Source organism: Prionailurus viverrinus, chromosome C2 (assembly GCF_022837055.1).
Source record: "Prionailurus viverrinus isolate Anna chromosome C2, UM_Priviv_1.0, whole genome shotgun sequence".
NCBI lineage: Eukaryota > Metazoa > Chordata > Mammalia > Carnivora > Felidae > Prionailurus > Prionailurus viverrinus.
The window spans coordinates 148922959-148941639 of record NC_062569.1 but is presented as its reverse complement, the minus strand read 5'-3'; the positions used below and the strand labels follow the sequence as shown (position 1 = coordinate 148941639).

Genomic DNA, 18681 nt, shown 5'->3' with positions numbered 1-18681 from the left:
TCCTTCTTTATCCTTGAAATTGGACAGAGTGGGGCTTGGCAAGAGCTAACACCTTCTGAGAGTTACCATGTGCCAGGCCCTTCTCAAATGCTTTAATTGTAGGAGTCTCATGCAATCATTGTCACAACCCACTGTAATGGTACTCTGAGATTTACAGCTAAGGAATCCAGGCACAGAGAGGTCAAGGTCATCTCAGGATGACATAGAAGCAGAGCCAGGATTAGAATCTAACCCTGAATGGCGGATGTGGTAGTGATACACCGCTGAAATCACTTGAAGGTCATGAGGTTGCCCATTACTCTGTCACATGGCTGTGCGAAGTAAGATTAGCTTTGTTTTACAACTGAATCTTCTCATCAAACGGTGCTCTGAGCAATGTGGCTTGAAAGGCACTGGGTGGCAAGAGGAAGATGGCTAGGATATAGAATTATCCACAAATTGTAGTAGTTAACATAGTAGGTGTGATCTAAAGAAATATAAAGATCTCTGTTACTGTTCACCAGCTTCTCACAACACCGTTTGTCTACCTAGACTGTCTTCAACGAACACGATTAGGCAACCTCAACTAGAAAAAAATGGTTTGATGGTTCTTTTGGGCTGAAAGTGTCTCCATAGAAACGGACGCCTTTCAAATGGCTCCCCGGGAAATTCCACCAGGGCAACTGTGCCACCTGCTGGTGGCAACAAGGAACAGAGACCAATCTCTCGCTCACTCCTAAACCAGCCTTGGCCACTTGTGTCTTGAACTCTCCTAGTGCAAAGGCGAGGGGAATCAAAACAGCGTGCAAGTCTACACTTCCATAATTTGAGGCAGAACCGGAAGGCAAGACATCATAGAGGCTGAGAGCTTGGCTTTGGAGGCTGAGAAACCAAGTGAGAAAATTACTTAGCGTTCCTGATCTCTGGATTCTTCATCTGTCAAATGGAGAGAATAAAAGTTCCTGCCTCACTGGGTTGTCATAGAAATTAAATGAGATCATGAGTGTAAAGCGCCAAGGACAGAACCTGATACATAGTAAGATAGGAAATGTTTAATGTATTAGCTTTTACTGTTAGTTTTAAGAGAAATAAGCAAGAGGACATGGCAGTGAGAAGCAGAGCTTAACTGCGCCTCACCAAGGAAAAGAACATTCTAGCACTATGTGAAGAGCAGCTCCTTAGTGGTTTATTTTCAGATAGCTCTTACTCAGGGCCTGGTACACAATCCACACAACTGGAATGAGATGTGGTCCTGACAAAATAGATGCAGAAGTGGAGTGTAAATATGACCCAAGTATCAGCTGTAGGCTGAAGAAGAAAATAGGAAGAGATGTTTCATGCCTCCCCCTGACAGGCTTCAGCCACCTTGGCTTCTGCAAAAGACTCTTAATAAATTCACTCTGTATTGTCCCCAACAGGAGAGTAAAACGGTATCTGCCAGAAAGCAAGGTACATAAAAGCAAATGTTCTCTTTGAGAGTCAAATTGCAACCCACACCTTTACAGAGCTCCTCTGCCTACATATGGCATATGTTTTTTAAAGCCCAGGGAGTTGAGGTTGCCTTTGGATTTAAAATTGGATGGCATTCAGTTGCACATCCAGCACTAACAAACCCCAAACTCCTTCAAAAGGTAAGAACGATGGAAGACTTGGTTCAGAATTGAGCCTGCTTTCCAAGCTACTAGTACTGTTTTTAGGGCACCACTATGATACAAACCAAAAGGCTTCCTTAAGTGGAACACAACTGCTAAAGACAAGTAATGGGGAATGCAGAAAGTTGGGTAATTGTCTTTGGAGAATTTCAAATCAGTTAGTGCCTGTCTGCCTCAAGGCAATCCTGCTAGGAGATATCCTGCACAGGCTTTATCTACTGACCTCCTGTTATGGTAGGTAAGTCTAAGTCTATATCCTTTCCCCTTTTCCACACCCTCCCAGTACACCATAATTTAGGGGTAAATCCAACTTCAGATTCTGCACTTCTGTGGTAACAGAAATATTGTTCTCTGAGGACCCAAGTAATGAGCTATAATTGACTCTCTCCTATACAAGTTTTGGTTTTCAAGGAATAAATTATGATTTCATTGTTTTCATTTTTGCTATCTTTGAGTCTCTTTCTATACCCCTCAATGGCTCAACATCATTACTCATTAGGGAAATTAATTTACAACCACAGTGAGATGCCTCTACACACCTACTAGAATGGCTAGCGTCCCTTTTTTTGTTTCAATTTTTTATTTAGATTCTAGTTAGTTAACATGTAGTGAAATGTTGGTTTCAGAAGTAGAATTCAGTGATTCATCACTTGCATACAAACACCCAGTGATCATCATAACAAGTGCCTTCCTTAAGACCCATCACTCATTTAACCCATCCTCCACCCCCTTCCCCCCCCCCCAGCAACCCTCAGTTTGTTCTCTGGAGTTAAGAGTCTTTAATGGTTTGCTTCCCTCTCTCTTGTTCTTCCTATATGTTCATCTGTTTTTTTTTTTCTTAAATTCCACACGTGAGTGAAATCATATGGTGTTTGTCTTTCTCTGACTGACCTATTTCCCTTAGCATGATACTAAGTTCCATCCATGTGATTGCAAATGGCAAGATTTCGTTCTTTTTGACGACTGAGTAATATTCCATTCCGTATATAAAACACAGCTTTATCCATTCATCAGTTGACAGACATTTGGGCTCTTTCCATAGTTTGGTTATTGTTGACAATGCTGCTATAAACACTGGGGTGCATGTTCCCCTTTGAATCTGTATTTTTGTATCCTTTGGGTAGTGCAATTGCTGGGTTATAGGGTAGTTCTGTTTTTAACTTTTTGAGGAAACTGCATACTGCTTTCCAGAGTGGCTGAACCAGTTTGCATTCCCACCAATAGTGTAAAAATATTCCCCTTTCTCTGCATCTTCACCAACATCTGTTGTTTCCTGTGTTGTTAATTTAGAACGGCTAGAGTCCTTTTTAAAGAACCGACAACACCAAGTGTTGATGAGAATGTGGAGTAACTGGAACTTTCATACATTGCTGGTGGGTACATAAAATGGTCCAACCACTTGGAAATAGTTTGCCACTTTCTTAGGAAGTTACCACATGGGTTTAACAATCCCATTTCTATGTATTTATCCAAGATAAATGAAAAAAGGTATGTCCACACAAAGACAAGTGACTGTTCATAGCAGCTTTACTCATAATAGCTAAAAACTGGGAATAACCCAGATATCCCTCAATAGATAAATAGGTAAACAAATTGTGGCATATCTATACAACAGAAAATTGTTCAACAATAAAAAGGAACAAACCAGTGATGCATGCAACAACATGGATAAATCTCGAAAACGTTACCTGAACAAAGGAAGTCAGACACAAAAAAAGCTGTACTGTATGATTCCGTTTCTAGAAATTCTAGAAAGGGAAAAAGTAATCTATAGTCATAGAAAGCAGATCAGTTGTTTCCTGGGGCCAGGTAAGAGGAAGACTGACTGCAAAAGATATAGAGAGAGCTTTATGGGGTAACTGGATTGTTCAATATGTTGATTTTGGTGGTAGTTACAGGGTATACACATTTGCCAAAATTCATTGAACTGTACCCTTAAAATGGGTACATGTAGAAGCCCCTGGGTGGTTCAGTGAGTTAAACATCTGACTCTTGATCATGGCTCAGGTCATGATCTCAAGGCTCGCAAGTTCAAGTCGCGTGTTGGGCTCCGTGCTGAGCCCTCTTTTTGCCTCTCTCTGCCCCTCCCCGACTCACACTCTCTCTTGCTCTCAAAATAAACACATAAACATTTTTTAAAATGTCCATATAATTTTGTGTAAGCTATACCACAATAAAGTTGATTTCTTAAACTTCCATGTTTGTGTAGTTCGCTTGTAAATTTATGTCCCCTGACCAGTCCACTCCTCTGAACTTCAGACTCAAATATCCAAATGCTTGCTTGACATTTCCACATGGATGTCTAATGGGAATCTCAACCTCAAGGTCCAAACAGAACTTGTAATTCTTTCACCAAGTCTGCTCCTCCCAATGGTCCATCAGTTTCTTAAGCCCAAATGCTAAGAATTGGTGTTGATTCCTTTCTTCTCCTCACCGCCCTGTTGGGAAAGGTCATGGAAAAGGTATGACCACCAACTGACCGGTGAGCTGGACTGGGGCACTTGGGGGCTCCTTGTTCCCCACCCTGTCCTTGGAATGTGGGTTCTGCTCTCCTTTCCTGTTCCCAGGGGCTGCTCCAAAGACATGGCCTTGAGATAGTGATGGGGTGTTGAGAACACCTGCACAGTACATGTGTCTAGACCCAATTAAGGCCTCTTTATAAACTTTTAAGATCTGGCAAGTAGGTGCAGCGATCTACTCACCTTGATGACACCTAAGGAAGGCTCATATGTTCCCTCTGGAACTTTAAAACTGGCACCTACCAACCTGGAGCCACCTCTTTCTTTGTTCTCTCCTTGCCCTCTGAGTAGAGGGATTGGTTTCAGGTTATACCAGAGAAGCTCCAAGGAGAATTGTCAACCAACACTCCCACATCCAATCCATTAGCAAATACTGTTGACTGCCTCCCATCAAAGAACGCTCTTGAGCCTGGATGTATGAATTTGCCTACTCAGTGACACTGAACCCACCAGAACCTTAGCAACCCATCCCGACCTCTTTGAGAAAACATGCTGGGACTTTTGTGCTGTTAACTGGCATAAGGGCCAAATGCAAAGCAGAATCACCATCCATTTCCTAAGCCAACCAGACACCTGTTCTCAGCATCTTGCCCTTTTTGGTTGTACTTTCTCCCTGTTGCCCTGAGCCTACGTCTTCCCATTTCTGCACAGACAAGTTCTTTAAACTTGTTTCCTACGCCGGGAAAGCAAAAACTCAGCTTTGTTTGTTTCTTCTCTAGTGGTTTTGTGTTTTAATTTGACACCTCAAAACACATCCCAAGTCAGCCGTGGCTCAAGGCTGAACAGTGTCATGTCTTGGCCACTGTCTTCAGCTTTCCACTCATTGTCCCCATTCATCCACTTCCCCAGGAGTGAGCAGGGTGATCTTTTAGAAACATGAATCAGAACATGCTGTTCTCTGTATAAACCTTCCTACTGGTTTCCCATCATCTTCAGAATAAAGTCCAGAATGCCTGGTCCCCTCTCTGACCTCTTCTTCCTCTCGCTGTTTGATCCTGGCTTCCCTCTTCTTCTTATTTCTGCTATAGCATCTGTATTAGTTTCACACTATGGGTATAGTCAATTACCACAAACTTAGTGACTTAAAACAACACAAGTTTATTATCTTAAAGCTCTGGAAGTCAGAAGTCCAAAGTGAAGGTAGAGTGCTTCCTTCTGGAGACTCTGAAGGGAGAACTCGTTTCCTCTAGAGGCTGACCTAATTCCGTGGCAGGGGTGGTGGCCCTTCCTCATATCATGCCAACCTCTGCTTCCACCATCACATCTTCTTCCCTCTGATTGACCCTCCTGCCTTCCTCTTCTAAGGACTTCGTTATCGTATTCGGCCTACCCGGGCAATCCAGGATAATTTTCTCATCTCAGGACCACCAAGTCAATGACAACTGCAGAGTCCCCTTTACCGCGTAGGGTAACATATTCACAGGTTCCGGGGATTAGGGTGTAGATGTCTTTGAGGGGGCATTACTCAGCCTGCCATAGCACCTTTGCATCGGCTGTTCTCTCTGCCTGGAATGTTCTTCCTGCAGATCTTAACACAGCTCACCTCTTCACTTCAAATGACATCTTCTCAGACAGGTTTTCTCCTGCCGTCCCAATCTGTAATACTGACACCCACCCTAGTCACCACTCACCCTGTTTTATTTTCCACGTAGCATTACTTATTGTCTGAGTTGTGCAAGGCTCCCACATACTGTAGCATAGGTCGGGCAGTACAGAAAAGGAGGACACCACTCAGAGTGGGCATGGAGTCTGTGCACAGCCTGCATCCTTTGTTCATGGCATCTTTGAATTCTGAAGCCACCCTGTTTTGTTGCTGGCTGTTTACTTTTCTTGTCGCTAATAGAACTTGAGCTCCACGACAGCAAGCACTTGGTCTGTATTGCTTTTTTCTGAGTCTGGCTGAACAGAAGCTCTCAACGTTTCCCAAACTCCCGGGAAAGACGGCAATTCTAGATTCCGGCGCTGATGAAACAAACAACCCCATCGATTTGCAAGGTACCAAGATTATGCTTCCCATCAGAAAGCTACCTGGAATAGAAACTTTGCATCATTTCAAAAGCATTCACGATCCTTGAAGTTCCCAAATGGGACATAAAACAGGAAACTTCCTTTGATGGTTTTAGCACGAACATAAGGGTTTTGTGAAAAGTTGGGGCTGGCTGTGCTGAGAAACCACCGGTACTTTTGTGCAGCTGCATACAGAGCAACTGATTTCTCTGTGCCCAGCTTCAGATTCTCAAGGAGATGACAATGGTTCTGGAGCAGTGACTCAGTTTGACTGAGGAGTTTCTCAAATGTTCCCCCTTCTTTAAGTCAAACACAAGCTTGACCATTTCCAACATTTATGGCTTCACCAAGAACTTCACTTCCCAAACGTGTTGGGGCTTCTTTTGTTTAGCAACGAAGGAGACAGGATGCTTTTGAGATGCTTCTTTGGAAAGAGCAAACTGGGCTTTGTTAAAGTGTATCCTTTTCAGATGGCGCCTTCACCCAAGGTGCTCCCCCCAACTTTGCTGGCTTTGTGCTTCTGGGGGTGAGAATCTGGCCACCAAGAAACAGGGGGCCTACTTCGCAATGGAAAGCCAGAGGACCCCTCAGCTTCTTCGTGCTCTACTTTCCTTGGCAGGATTGAACTTCAGCAAAGCACACAGAGCCAAAGACACAGAGGCAGATGTCAGGGGCCCAATGGCAGGGCATTGTCTGCAATTTCTCTTAGGGGAAATGAAGGAAGCATGGAACGTATGAGAATTATATGTCACCCCAGAATCGCCCGTGGCATTTTTACCTAGGGCATTAATCTGGAGTGGAACGACACTTTATACCATTATACTAGAGTTACTACACAAAGATGATGTTCAATGAGGAAGAGAAGCCAAGCAAAGAAGAAGCCTCAGCATGAGGGTTTGTGGGAATTAAAACTGGATGGAAAGGTGAGAGGGGAGGCCTGGAGTTCGAGGGACAGCCATGGGGGCTTCGCTCCCAGGAGCTGTGGAAGGCCCGTGGGCCCTTGTAGGGGAAAACAGACCGATGTGGAGAAAGAGACAGAGGAAGGGGTCTTCTTTTTGGTTTTGCCAAGAATCAGGCCTATGTTTGCTGAGAACCCAGGTCCTGTTTGTGCGCCCAACAAAATTCTTTCCAGATGGGTCACTGGCAACGTCTCTCCTCATTCCCAAGCCCTTCACGTGGGCACTGGGTTGAGTGCGTTTTCCCTGGAGCTTCTGTGTCTAATTCCAAGACAGAAGCCAGGGGCTGGAGAGTCTGCCGAACAAGAAGAGACACTCCCTTGGGAACAACCACCCCACAGACTCCCAGCTCTCCTGCCCTCCTGACACACTCAGGGTCGGCCTCAGTGGGGGACATGTGTTAAACCCAAGCACTGTTCCCTTAATAAGTCTCTTCCAAGAAATGTCTCCTTGCCCATTTAGAACAAACCCACGATTCCTTGCCTGTCGGGGAAAACCATCCCCAGGGCTTTGGTGGGTTCCAAAGGGTGGTAGCTTCAAGAACTTGCTTCGCCTCAGACCTGTCAGGATGGCCACTATCAGAACATCAAAAGACACACGTTGGCCAAGATGTGGAGGGACTGGAACCCTTGCACACTGATGGTGGAAAGGCAGCCTGGTACAGTTGTTACACGTAACGGTCTTCTAAAAATTTAAAACTAGAACTGCCATATGATCCAGCAATCCCAGTTCTGGAGACTCATCCCAAAGGATTGAAATCAGGATCTCAGAGAGAGACCTGCTTTCCCACGTTCATTGCAGCACTGTTTAAAATAGCCAAGATGCACAAACAGCCTGTGAGTCCATCAAGAGATAAACGGATGAAGAAAACGTGCTCGACACACACACACACAATGGAATATTGGCCAGCCCTTTAAGAAGAGAAAGATTCTGTGTTACGTGACAACACGGATCAAGCTTGAGGACGTTACGCTGAGTGAAATAAGCCAGTCACAGAAAAACCAAACGCTGCCTGTTTCCACTTCTATGAAATGCCTAAAAGAGTCAATTCAGAAGATCAGAGAGCGGAAAGGTGGTTGCCGGGCACGGGAGGGAGGTAGAAATGGGGAGTTACTACCCGACAGGCATGAAGTTTCAGCCGAGCAAGATGAAAAATGTCCAGGGATCTGCTGTCTCACATTGTACCTGGAGTCAACAATGCTGTATTGTGCACTTAAAGATCAGTGATAGGGTAGATCTCAGGCAGAATGTTCTTACCACGACAGAATAAAATTAAAAATGGAAGTTTCTGCTTCTGATTAGCAACCTCAAGCAGAAAGCACAGCTTTACCACGCATCCAGGAAAGGGAGGGCTCAGGGGCACCTGCTGTCCAGCTCTGGAGAATTCCTGATGACTTTCTTTCTTTCTAACTTTTTTTTAAACGTTTTTATTTATTCTTGAGACAGAGAGAGACAGAGTATGAACGAGGCACAGAGAGGAGGCACAGAATCCGAAACAGGCTCCAGGCTCTGAGCCGTCAGCACAGAGCCCAGCGCGGGGCTCGAACTCCTGGACCGAGAGATCATGACCTGAGCCGAGGTCGGACGCTTAACCGACTGAGCCACCGGGGCGCCCCCCTGACGACTGCTTTCTATTTTACGGTCTTTGAAGCTTGATAGACAGGGTGTTTATAATAGGTTCCCCTCTGCTAGGGCTAGAGAAACAAAATCTAAACCAGAGGCTGCGGTGTTCAAAACAGCCACACTGTGTCCCCACAGCACTATTCAAGCGTACGTGACTCATAAAGCCACTAAGTCCAAAGGTGTTCAGTTGTGCGCAGCTGATAAAAACAGCCTGGGTGGGAGGAGCCCTCTTCCCTGCGGGCCCTAACTGCCAAGAGCCCTTAGCAAGGCTCTGGGTTTATTTCTTTTTTGATTTTTATTTTAGAGGGTGATGGATACAACCATTCTTTTTTATTTGATTTGACTTAAATTCAAGTTCGTTAACACATAGTGTAATGATGGTGTCGGCAGTGGAATTTAGTGATTCCTCGCTTACATGCAACCAGTCTATGTATTTCTTTTTAATTTTTATTTCGAAATCACGATAGACTCAAGAGGAAGTTGCAAAAATGTTGAGTCCCACATACCCTTCACCCAGCTTCCTCCAGTGGTGACATCGTGCATGACTATAATATATTACCAAAACCAGGAAACCTGGGGCGCCTGGGTGCCTCAGTCGGTTGAGCGTCTGACTTCGGCTCCGGTGACGATCTCACGGTTTGTGAACTGGGGTCCCGCGTTGGTCTCTGTGCCGACAGCCCGGAGCCTGCCTGGGATTCTCTCTCTCCCTCTCTCTGCCCCTTCCCTGCCCGCGCACTCTCTCTCTCTCTCTCTCTCAAAAATAAATATAAAAACAAAAACAAAAACAAAAACAGGAAACTGACACTGATATGGTGTTGTTATCTAGCCCACAGACTGAATTCAGATTTTCACTGTTTTTACCTGGACTCATCTGTGCGTGTGTATAATTTGATGCAACTTCACCTGACCTATAGATTCATGGAACCGGCACCACAATGAGGGGGGAGAACTGCCCCATCACCATCGAGGAACTAACTTTTACATGCCTCCCTTTACGTTCACCCCCCTACACCCCTACTCCTCACCTACCCACACCCCTACTCCTATCCCTATTCCCTGGTTGCCTTCTTTATGAATCTGTCACTTCTAGAATGCTCTACACTGGGACCATACAGTTTATAACCTTTTGAGACTGGCTCTTTGCCCACTCAGCATGATGCCGTGAGATCCGTGCATGTGTATGTCAGTGCTAGCGGCTGAATAATACTCCAGTAAACAGATGTTCAACCACTCATCTTCTGAAGGGTATTTGAGTTGTTTTCAGTTTCTTGCAATTGTGAACAGAGCTGTTATGAACATTGACAGACAGATTTGGGTGTGAATGTCACATGTTCATTTCTCTGGGGTAAGCATTCGAGAGTGCACTTGCTGGGTCAGATCGCAGATGTGTGTTTAGTTTGATAAGAAACTGCCAAATTAGTTTCCGGGGAGGCTGTGCCGTTTTACGTGCTGACCTGCGACGCGCGGAAATTCTAGTTGCTCCGTCTCCTCGCCAGCCAGCAAACCTCTGTGTTTTGGATTCATGGGTGGGAACCCCTAGGACTCTAGAAGATTCGTGCTATACGAGGCTTTAAAGATGATGCAGTCCAGCCCATTGATTCCACACAGGAAGGAACCAGATGCTGAGGAGGGACCTGACCATCCCTTCCCCCTTAGTCCAATCCTTCCGTTTTTGTCACTACCTGCCCTGTTTCCCAGTGGCGGGCAGGGCTGTCTCTGCTCTGTGACATCTCTGGAAACTTGTCAAAGGTGGGGCAGGACCTGAGAGCCTTATGCAAGCCTCGGGGGCACGTCTTGCCCGGGAAATTTGACCTCGTGTTTTGTTGCCATTGAAGAAACCACGCTCCAGCTGCATTGTCCAATTCTCACACTGCACTCAGTGCATTGTCTTCTCTCAGGAAATTGCTAACAGCACCAAAGTTCAAACACAATCTGAAGTCACAGCGCATGGCCAACTTTCCCAGGCTCACCCGGCCTCCTGCCCAGCAATCACGTCGACACCCATTGCTGCTGGCTGAGCTATTCATTTATTGAGAACGTACTGTGTGCCAGGCCGTGTGCGAGGCACTCTGTGTCCCATGCCTCTGGTCTTTACCCCCATCTGCAAGGCTGGTAACAGTGAGCCCCATCTGACAGATAAGGAACAATGGCTGGGAAAGTCATGATCTCGGACTCAAAGGTTTTAGAATAAAGGACCAAGGTATAGGTTGTTGTTTTACACAGCTGCGCCTGGTACAACATACATACAAGACTGTTTGGGGTGACCACAGTGGCCCTTCCTGTCATTTTCTGAGCATTAACCGAGCAGTGTGCCTCTCCCGGGGTTTTATACCCAAAACTCGCAAAGCGGACACCAGGTGGCGCCAACGCTGAGCTTTTCCCGCGGCGCGGACCAGCCAGACTTTTCACAGAAGCTTTCCGCTGATTTCTCAAACCATCCTGTCACGGTGCATGCCTCCGGCTCAACTATAGCATTACTGGCACATTAAACTCTTTTTTTCTTTTTAAATAGCAGACATCCCGTGCTTTCTTAGAAATCAAATCATTAAATATTAACATCTGCTCGCGTTTCTAAAAGGGTTGCCCTTGACAGCAAAAAGCAAAGAAATGCGACGTCTAGGTAGAGTATAGAACCTTTTCACTGCACGTCAACTGTTGAAACTTGCTGGGTACTCTAACTTCAACTTCTCCATACATGGATGTTCTTGAGAAGCAGGTAACTGTTCCAGACCCTTCCTGCCTTTTGAATGATAAGAAGCCATGAATTTGCTTTGCAGTTCTCTGCGGAGATGAAGTTAAAACAGATCTGTGGTTGTGGTTACCACCTAGTTCTCTTTTCTCTGAAGTTACAACCAGCGGCCCAACTTGTACCAAGTTTGTCTGGGAATTCTTTTGCATTCTGCACCCTGGGAATCGTCTCGATCCCAGGCAAGGCGGGACAGTTTGTGACCCTAGCTTTAAGTTTGGGCAAAAGTTACCTTGCGTTGGATTTCAGATGAAGATTTGACTTCAGTCACTGTAGAGGGCTTCCTTCTCCAGCACAGACCCATTATTCATTCATTCACTCACTCATTCATTCATTCGGCAGATGCATACTAAGTCAACCTCAACTCCCTCTGCCATCCCGGGTCTATCAAAATGAGTCCTGAAATTCCACCTTTGCTGGGTTTTGATGCCAAGGGTTTGTGTCGTGTACCTTCTAAGGCTCCCCGTGCCGGATGTAGCATCTAATCCAAATAGATGCTTCATTAATAGTGATTAAATGAAAATTGAAAAAAAAAAAAAAAAAAAGGAATGCCCCTCTCCCCCTCGAGGCTACTGCCTCTTTGCGGTTCCAAGAATGTCATTAGTTTGGAACCTTACGAGCCCCTGCTTGGAGCTGAAGAGGGACATCACGATGTCATACGGGGTCTTGGCTATGATAGGGACAGCAGTATCTAGTAGTTTTTAGAACCCGCCTCGAATTCAAAATTCCTGGTTACCCTTCTGGGAGTCAACTCTCCCCAAGTTTGTTTTCCGTGGAGTTTAGATTTCTATTTTTGAGAAGCTAGCATTGAGGAGGAACCCAGAACTCAAGAGCAGTCTTAATTTTGCACCAGACCTCAAAATTTCAGAAAAGGAGGTAGTGGTTGAAAGAGTGGGAGAAAGGAATTTGCCGGAGAGATTGTCCTCTATTCCCAAATAAGTTCTGTCTCTCTTTCCCAGCCAGACTCTCTATAAAAGGGAAAACTGGACAACAGGCAGTGGGAAAGAGTGCGTCCTGGCAAGTTGCTTCGAGACGCGTACAGCATGCTGTTTACAAATTCCTGCAGCCAGCCCCGGGATCCAAATGTAGACAACTCTGTTTATGTAACTAAAATAGATGCTTATACCGTGTGATTAAGGTGGCTCGGGGAGCTGGGCCACAGTGAGGCGACATTTGCTGCAGCCAAGGCCAGAGGGGAGCACGGGGCACAGGGGCCCCTTGGACCCCGGCAGGTATAAGGTTTAGTAGATCAGTTTTCTGGCGGAGAAATCTCCCCGGGAGGGCACATCTAAGTTGCATGGGAGAGCCAGAGAAGTCATGACCCAGCATCCTTTGTCGCTGTCCGTCACAGAGGATGGAGGTTTTCATCCGAGAGGGACCAGCCCAACCCTGTCCCCTCCCGGCTATGTCTTTTCCCAGCACAATGTTTGGAATGAAGCCCCCGCTCCTGCACCACCAGGAGAGGTTTCATGCCGACATGCGGTTCCAGTGCCCGGGTCACTAAAGAGGCCGGAATGTTGTAGGGTCAGTGGATGTGCAGCTCGGTGAAACATTCCCTCCGCGGACCATGCCCTTCGCCGCTCTGCCCCCCCCCCCCCCCACACACACACTCTTTACGACTGGCAGGCTTGTTCTTCTGGAAGCAATGCAAATTTCCCCTCCAGACATGCCCCCGGGGCCCCTGCCTAGCTGGAAGAGGTGACGGCTGGACACTGAGGTCACCCACGGCTGGGTCCACCCGCCGCTTATCACCATCTTTACACCAGCCTTGGCCCCAGCATAGTGTCCAACGTGGGCCATCAAGTTGGCCAATGACTGGTCTTTCTGAGGAACAGGAAGACAACATCCAGGGCCATGGGACGAGAGCAGGAATGGGGGTGCCACGCCTGCTGCTAATCACCCCCACGGACTCCCTGAGCCCCAAAGAAGGAGGCTTCCATCCACGTGGCTTCCGGGCTGCATGTGGTCACCCGAGCCGGGCTCCCCGCGGCTCTTCCTGCTCCAGCCTCTCTAGTCTTCTCAGCTTTGGAAGGAGCCCGGCGCCCTTCACACGCTCTTTCTTCTCCTGAGACCTGCGGTCCCGCTTGCCTAGATCCACCCTCTGACTCATCCCACTCGCCCTTCTGGTCTCCCCTCAGATGCCAAGGAAGTTGGGGACCATGTCCTTGATGGCACCTTCCCCCAGTCTAGATTAAGTCCCTTTCTTATATGTTTGCACCACACACCAGGTGCTGCTATATATAATGTCTTACGTGCACTCACCCCCCTCTTGAGGAACAGCGCTTGATTCTATCCCTAGGACTCTGGCCACAGCTCCCTGTGTATCCCCTCCCAGCATTACTATGACAGTCCTCAATTACTGTGTAATTATAACTTACCGTCTACTTTCTCGCTCGAGCCTGGAGAACCGTGAGTCTGGCTTCTTCTCCACGGTCTTCCCAACGCCCAGCCCAGTTACCTGCCTCACTAGAAACCAATGAACCAATGAACGGAGGAATCAGTTGATCAGACAAAGGAGGCCTGGGGAAACTTAGGAGAGCCTTGAGCAGTCAGAATCAAGCCCCCCCCCCCCCCCCGAGGCAGGCAAGACCAAGCTAGAACTTGACCGGTGGCCCACCACCCAAGGAGCTTCTAGGGCACAAAGGGTGACTGTTTTCTGGCCAAATCGACAGGATCTCAGGAGGCAACGCGTCAGGGGAGAAAAGGCAACAGAAAAGCCCCACGGTTTCAAGCTGAGTGTCTCTTTCTCCTTCTCGTCGGAAAAAAATAAACAGAAGTGTTCTTCGCTGAGTTCTTAAGGGGAAGGTGGGTGGCTGGGGTATACAGCAGGAGGAAGAAAAGTGCTTGACAGTTACCATCTCTGATCGCAGATGCAGAGTCAAGGGGAGGAGGCCCCACTGAAGTCCCACTTGGATGCCAGACTCCCGGTGCGAGGGAGGCCACCGTGGCTGCCAGGACCAGCTTGGGCACACACAGGGGGTATTCACAGCCCATGGCCACGGCCGCTGCCGCCCGCCCTGCGCACCCCCAGCAGCAAACAGAACTCTCTGTCTTGGTTCCTGAGTCAAGCCTGCACGAAATTAACTGTAATAATTGGCAGGTGTGCCTCTGGCTTCTGGGTTTCAATTCACCGGGGGCTCATGAAAAAAACTGGATGTTCTGCCGCAGCCAGTATTTAGCTTGGGCTCTGAGAAGCTTCAGCTTTCCATGACGAGAAACAAACTGTGTGGCTGCAGCTGCCCTGGGCAAATAAGAGTTCCAGAACAGCCTTGGAGAAAGAGGCCCCTCCGGCCAACAATCGGTTCGCTCCTTGGGGGAAGCGGAGGAAATAGCCCTTGACCCGCTGCCCTTCTCGGGAGCGCAAAATAATGGAGAAGAAAGGAGTCTTTCCGGAAGGTTTATTTTCCACCCCCAGGATGGAAGAGAGTGATCATCACCTCCAGAGATTTTCTAGGGCATGAATGCCCTTGGACTTCTTTCCGTGAATACCGATGACAGCGAGGGTGTTCATCCCAGCCCACGGCCGAGCCGTCATCATTCAAGAGCAGCGATGCCCACAGTATAGGAACCAGCCACCTCCACTCCGGTACCTGTTATCTGCCCGTTGCAGACATCACTAATCAAGAGTGGTTATCTTTTCTCCTGAGTCTTAGACGTGAGCTCAGAATCCTTCTCCACACTTCACCCCGGGAAGCCATTACAATTAATAGGAGTTGGCATGAGAGATTGAAAGTATTTGCCACTTCTATTTTAGTAACTCAGAAGAAGCCCAAGCGATAATCTCATCAGAAAGTTTTTTTCGCAAGGACAGGAGTCAAGCGATGTCCTATGACAGACTGTGGCTTTGATGCCAATTACTGCCCAAACAGAGAATCCTTATCACTGCTCTCCAAAGAGCTGGCTCTGACCAGTGATCCTCGGGGAGGGGAGCACCTTATGGGATTTCACTGGGGACCCAGGCACGGCGGCCCAGCGGTGGGGTAGCCAATGCCAAGAGCACACCCTTTCTGCTCATCACACCCACACTTGAAGCTTGTCCTTCGACTGGACTTTTTGCCACCAGTTTGTAGCAGGGACAGAGCTGGCCGCCATCCTAAAGGCCTTTAGGAGACAGCTGCTCATGCACGGTGCCCCCCCCCCCCCCCCCGCCCACCATGTGTCACCCCACTGCTCTTTTTCAGCAGGCCTTCTTGGGCCCTTTTTTGTAGGAACTGATGTGCAGCACTGGTGAGAGAGGACTCCAGCCTCCAGGGCTGGGGAAACCCTGAAAAAGTGGCATCTCTCGAGTCGGGCCCACATTCTCCCTGGAGGAGGCCCCTAAGTCACAATCCAGGGAACACCAGTTCCTCCTTCATGGACGATTGTCCCTTGTGACTTTGGGCTTCCTTCCAACAGGCTTTGGGAAGGTGTCTCCTCCTAGATGCCCCTTCCCATCCCTGTTTTGCCATTCGTCAGAGACCAAACCTTTAAGTGATTACGACAGTGCCTCCCGCGCCTCAGCCCGATGATATGGGGAGCATCTTCCTCTACTATCGCAAGTTGGTGTGCGTCCCGAACTCTTACCCGATGCCCTCAGGAGATCGGAGAACTTCGCAGCCCCTCGCTCTTTCTCACCTCACCGCTGGGATCCTGAGTCACGTTCCTTGGGATTTGGTCAGTCACTTTAGCTCTGTAAGCTTGTGTCCTTCCCCTGCAAATGGGAATAATGACACCAGCTCCTAGGATTGCTATGAGGACCCAACGAGAGGGCCCACACAAAACCCTAACATGCAGCAAGCATCCAAAGGATACAAGCTTTATTAACATGGGGTAAATATTCCAGCCAAGATATTTCATCTTATGGATCTCATTTTAAGTTTATTTATTTATTTTTGAGAGAGAGAGAGAGAGAGAGAGAGAGAACAATGGGGGAGGGGCGGAGAGAGAGGGAGAGAGAGAGAGAATCCCAGGCAGGCTCCACATTGTCAGCGCAAAGCCCGATGCGGGGCTCAAGCGTACAAACCGTGAGATCATGACTTGAGCCAAAGTTGGGAGGCTTAACTGACGGAGCCATCCAGATGCCCCTCTCCTAAGGATCTTTAAAAGTTGTGGTAAAATACACATAACACAAATTTTACTATTTTGAAGTGTTGTCAATTCAGTGGCATTAAGTATCTTTATAATGTGCAATCATCACCATGATCCAGTTCCAGAACTTTCCATAACCCCAAATGGAAGCCCTGTACCCACTGAGCAGCCCCTCTGCTTTTCTCCCTCCCTAACGGCCTCTAACAACCACTAATCTGCTTGCTGGGTCAATGGATTTGCCAATTCTGGACACTTCAAATAAACAGAATCATACAATATGTGGTTGTCTGTCTGGTTTCTTCCACTTAGCATTGTTTTCCAGGTTCATCCATGTTGTAACACGTATCACTACTTCATTCCTTTTTATGGTTAAAGAACATCCCATGGTATGGATAGACCATATTTTGTTGATCTAGTCATCTCTTGATGAGCATTTGGGTTCTTTCAAATTTTGGCTATTGTGAAAAATGTTGTGAAAAATATTGTGAAAAATGCTATGAGTACTTGTGATCAAGTGTTTGTTTGAAACCCTGTTTGCAGTTTTGGGGGCATACACCCAGAAGCAGAATGGGTTGGGTCAGATGGCAATTCTATGTTTAATGTATTGGGAAATCACACACTGGTTTCCACAGTGGCTCTCCCATCAGCAGTGTATGTGGGTTCTAGTTTGCCCATAGTCTAAACAACACTTGCTATTTTCCCTTTCTTAAAGATCTGGCCATCCTAGTGGGTGTGAAATGGTTTCTCATTGTGGGTTTGATTTTCATTTCTCTGGTAACTAATGATATTGAGCATCTTTTCATGAGCTTTGTGGCCATTTGTAGATCTTCTTTGGAGAAATGTCTATCCAAGTCCTTTACTCATTTTTTTAGTGGGGTTGTTTGTCTTTTTATGGTTTCTCCTACAAATTTTAGGTCATCTTCTAACCAATGGGGTCAGAAAAAAAGAATCACAAGACATGAAAGTGTGTGAGCGTGTGTGTGTGTGTGTGTGTGTGTGTGTGTGTGTTTCCAAATTCCCTATATAACCTGGATGTGTGGGGAATAAGACCAGTTCCATTATGTTGTCTAAAACTTATTTGTCTTCCTTTTCATCTTCACTGCCTGCCAGTTAAGGGAAAAACTTAATCTCTAATCTCATCTGCTTTATTATCTAGATCCTAAACCTAAAAAGTCCTCCCACTTATGCTCCGTCTTTTTAGAAAATAAATAAGTAAACCCAAGTTCTAAGTCTCCATGATTTCTCTTTCCTGACCCCAAGGTGGTCATGGCCTCTGAGAGTATGATGTGGTGGCGGTTTTACAACCTCAAGGCAGAGGGGACATCTCAGCATTCTTGGTGTGGTGACTTCTGCCTCCTCGGGACGCCTGGGCCATATCCCTTGTCTGCTGGCTGAGCCTCAGCAGACTGGAAATGGCAGCCAAAGACTGTGGTCATGTGGTCAGTCTTCTTGGCTCCATCAGAGGTACCCGCTCCTGGTGACATGGACTCCCCTTTGAGGTCTGGCTGTGACTTCCCCTGGGCCTTCCTCTCAGGGATCCCACCTTACCCCAACCAGAACTGGGCTCCTCCTGAGTCTTATCTTCACCACCGACAGGGAAACCAAGGACTGCTCAGGAAAGCTATAGCCTCGTGCCTTCCTGCCGAGCCACCCTGCACCACCAAGTTTGTGTAGAAGAGCTGCCCCCTTGGGAATCTCCTCCTGAAGACCCAAAGACCTGGTGGTCCATCAGAACATGGCAACCAAATAGGTCCTTGAAGGACAGGGAAGCATGTTGGGGTGGGAACTCTACCTTCTGACTCTCTTTCACTCCTCAGAGCGCCTAACAGTGTAAGACATGGAAGGGATACTCAAGCCACAAACTGCCTGACTTGACCATGACAAATAGACGCCTTGGGAGGTTGAAGGCAATAGCTCAGGGGCTATTTCTTTTTGAATCAGAGGAAGCATTCAAATGGCTACCCAAGCCCATCTCCATCATTGACCATGAACTCCCATAACTTAGTGCCCACAAAATGACAAAGGTATAGGGTCTATACTCATATTCTTTCTCTGCCAGTCTTGTAGGTCAGAAGAAGGAATATTTCCCTCCTCTTTGAAGCTAATTCTCCCACCTGTGCTCATAATTGCCA

At 47.2% G+C, this 18681-nt stretch overlaps 1 protein-coding gene across 7 annotated transcripts in view; it reads right to left on the bottom strand.

Moving 5' to 3' along the window:
- KCNE2 (potassium voltage-gated channel subfamily E regulatory subunit 2) overlaps nt 1-18681 on the bottom strand; it is a 170630-nt gene that overhangs the window by 8819 nt on the left and 143130 nt on the right. The window contains exons 4-5 of one of the 7 annotated variants that reach the window (XM_047876525.1): nt 16046-16172; nt 13861-13948 (exon numbers count right to left, since the gene is read on the bottom strand). The exons of 4 other annotated variants lie outside the window; for them this stretch is intronic. Coding sequence is in view for 1 of the 3 variants with exons in the window: in XM_047876520.1 (XP_047732476.1) it covers nt 16097-16172 (76 nt within the window). In the remaining 2 variants the exon portion in view is untranslated. The remainder of the gene's footprint in view (nt 1-13860; nt 13949-16045; nt 16173-18681) is intronic. 2 more of the 7 variants (XM_047876520.1, XM_047876526.1) reach the window with 2 other exon arrangements.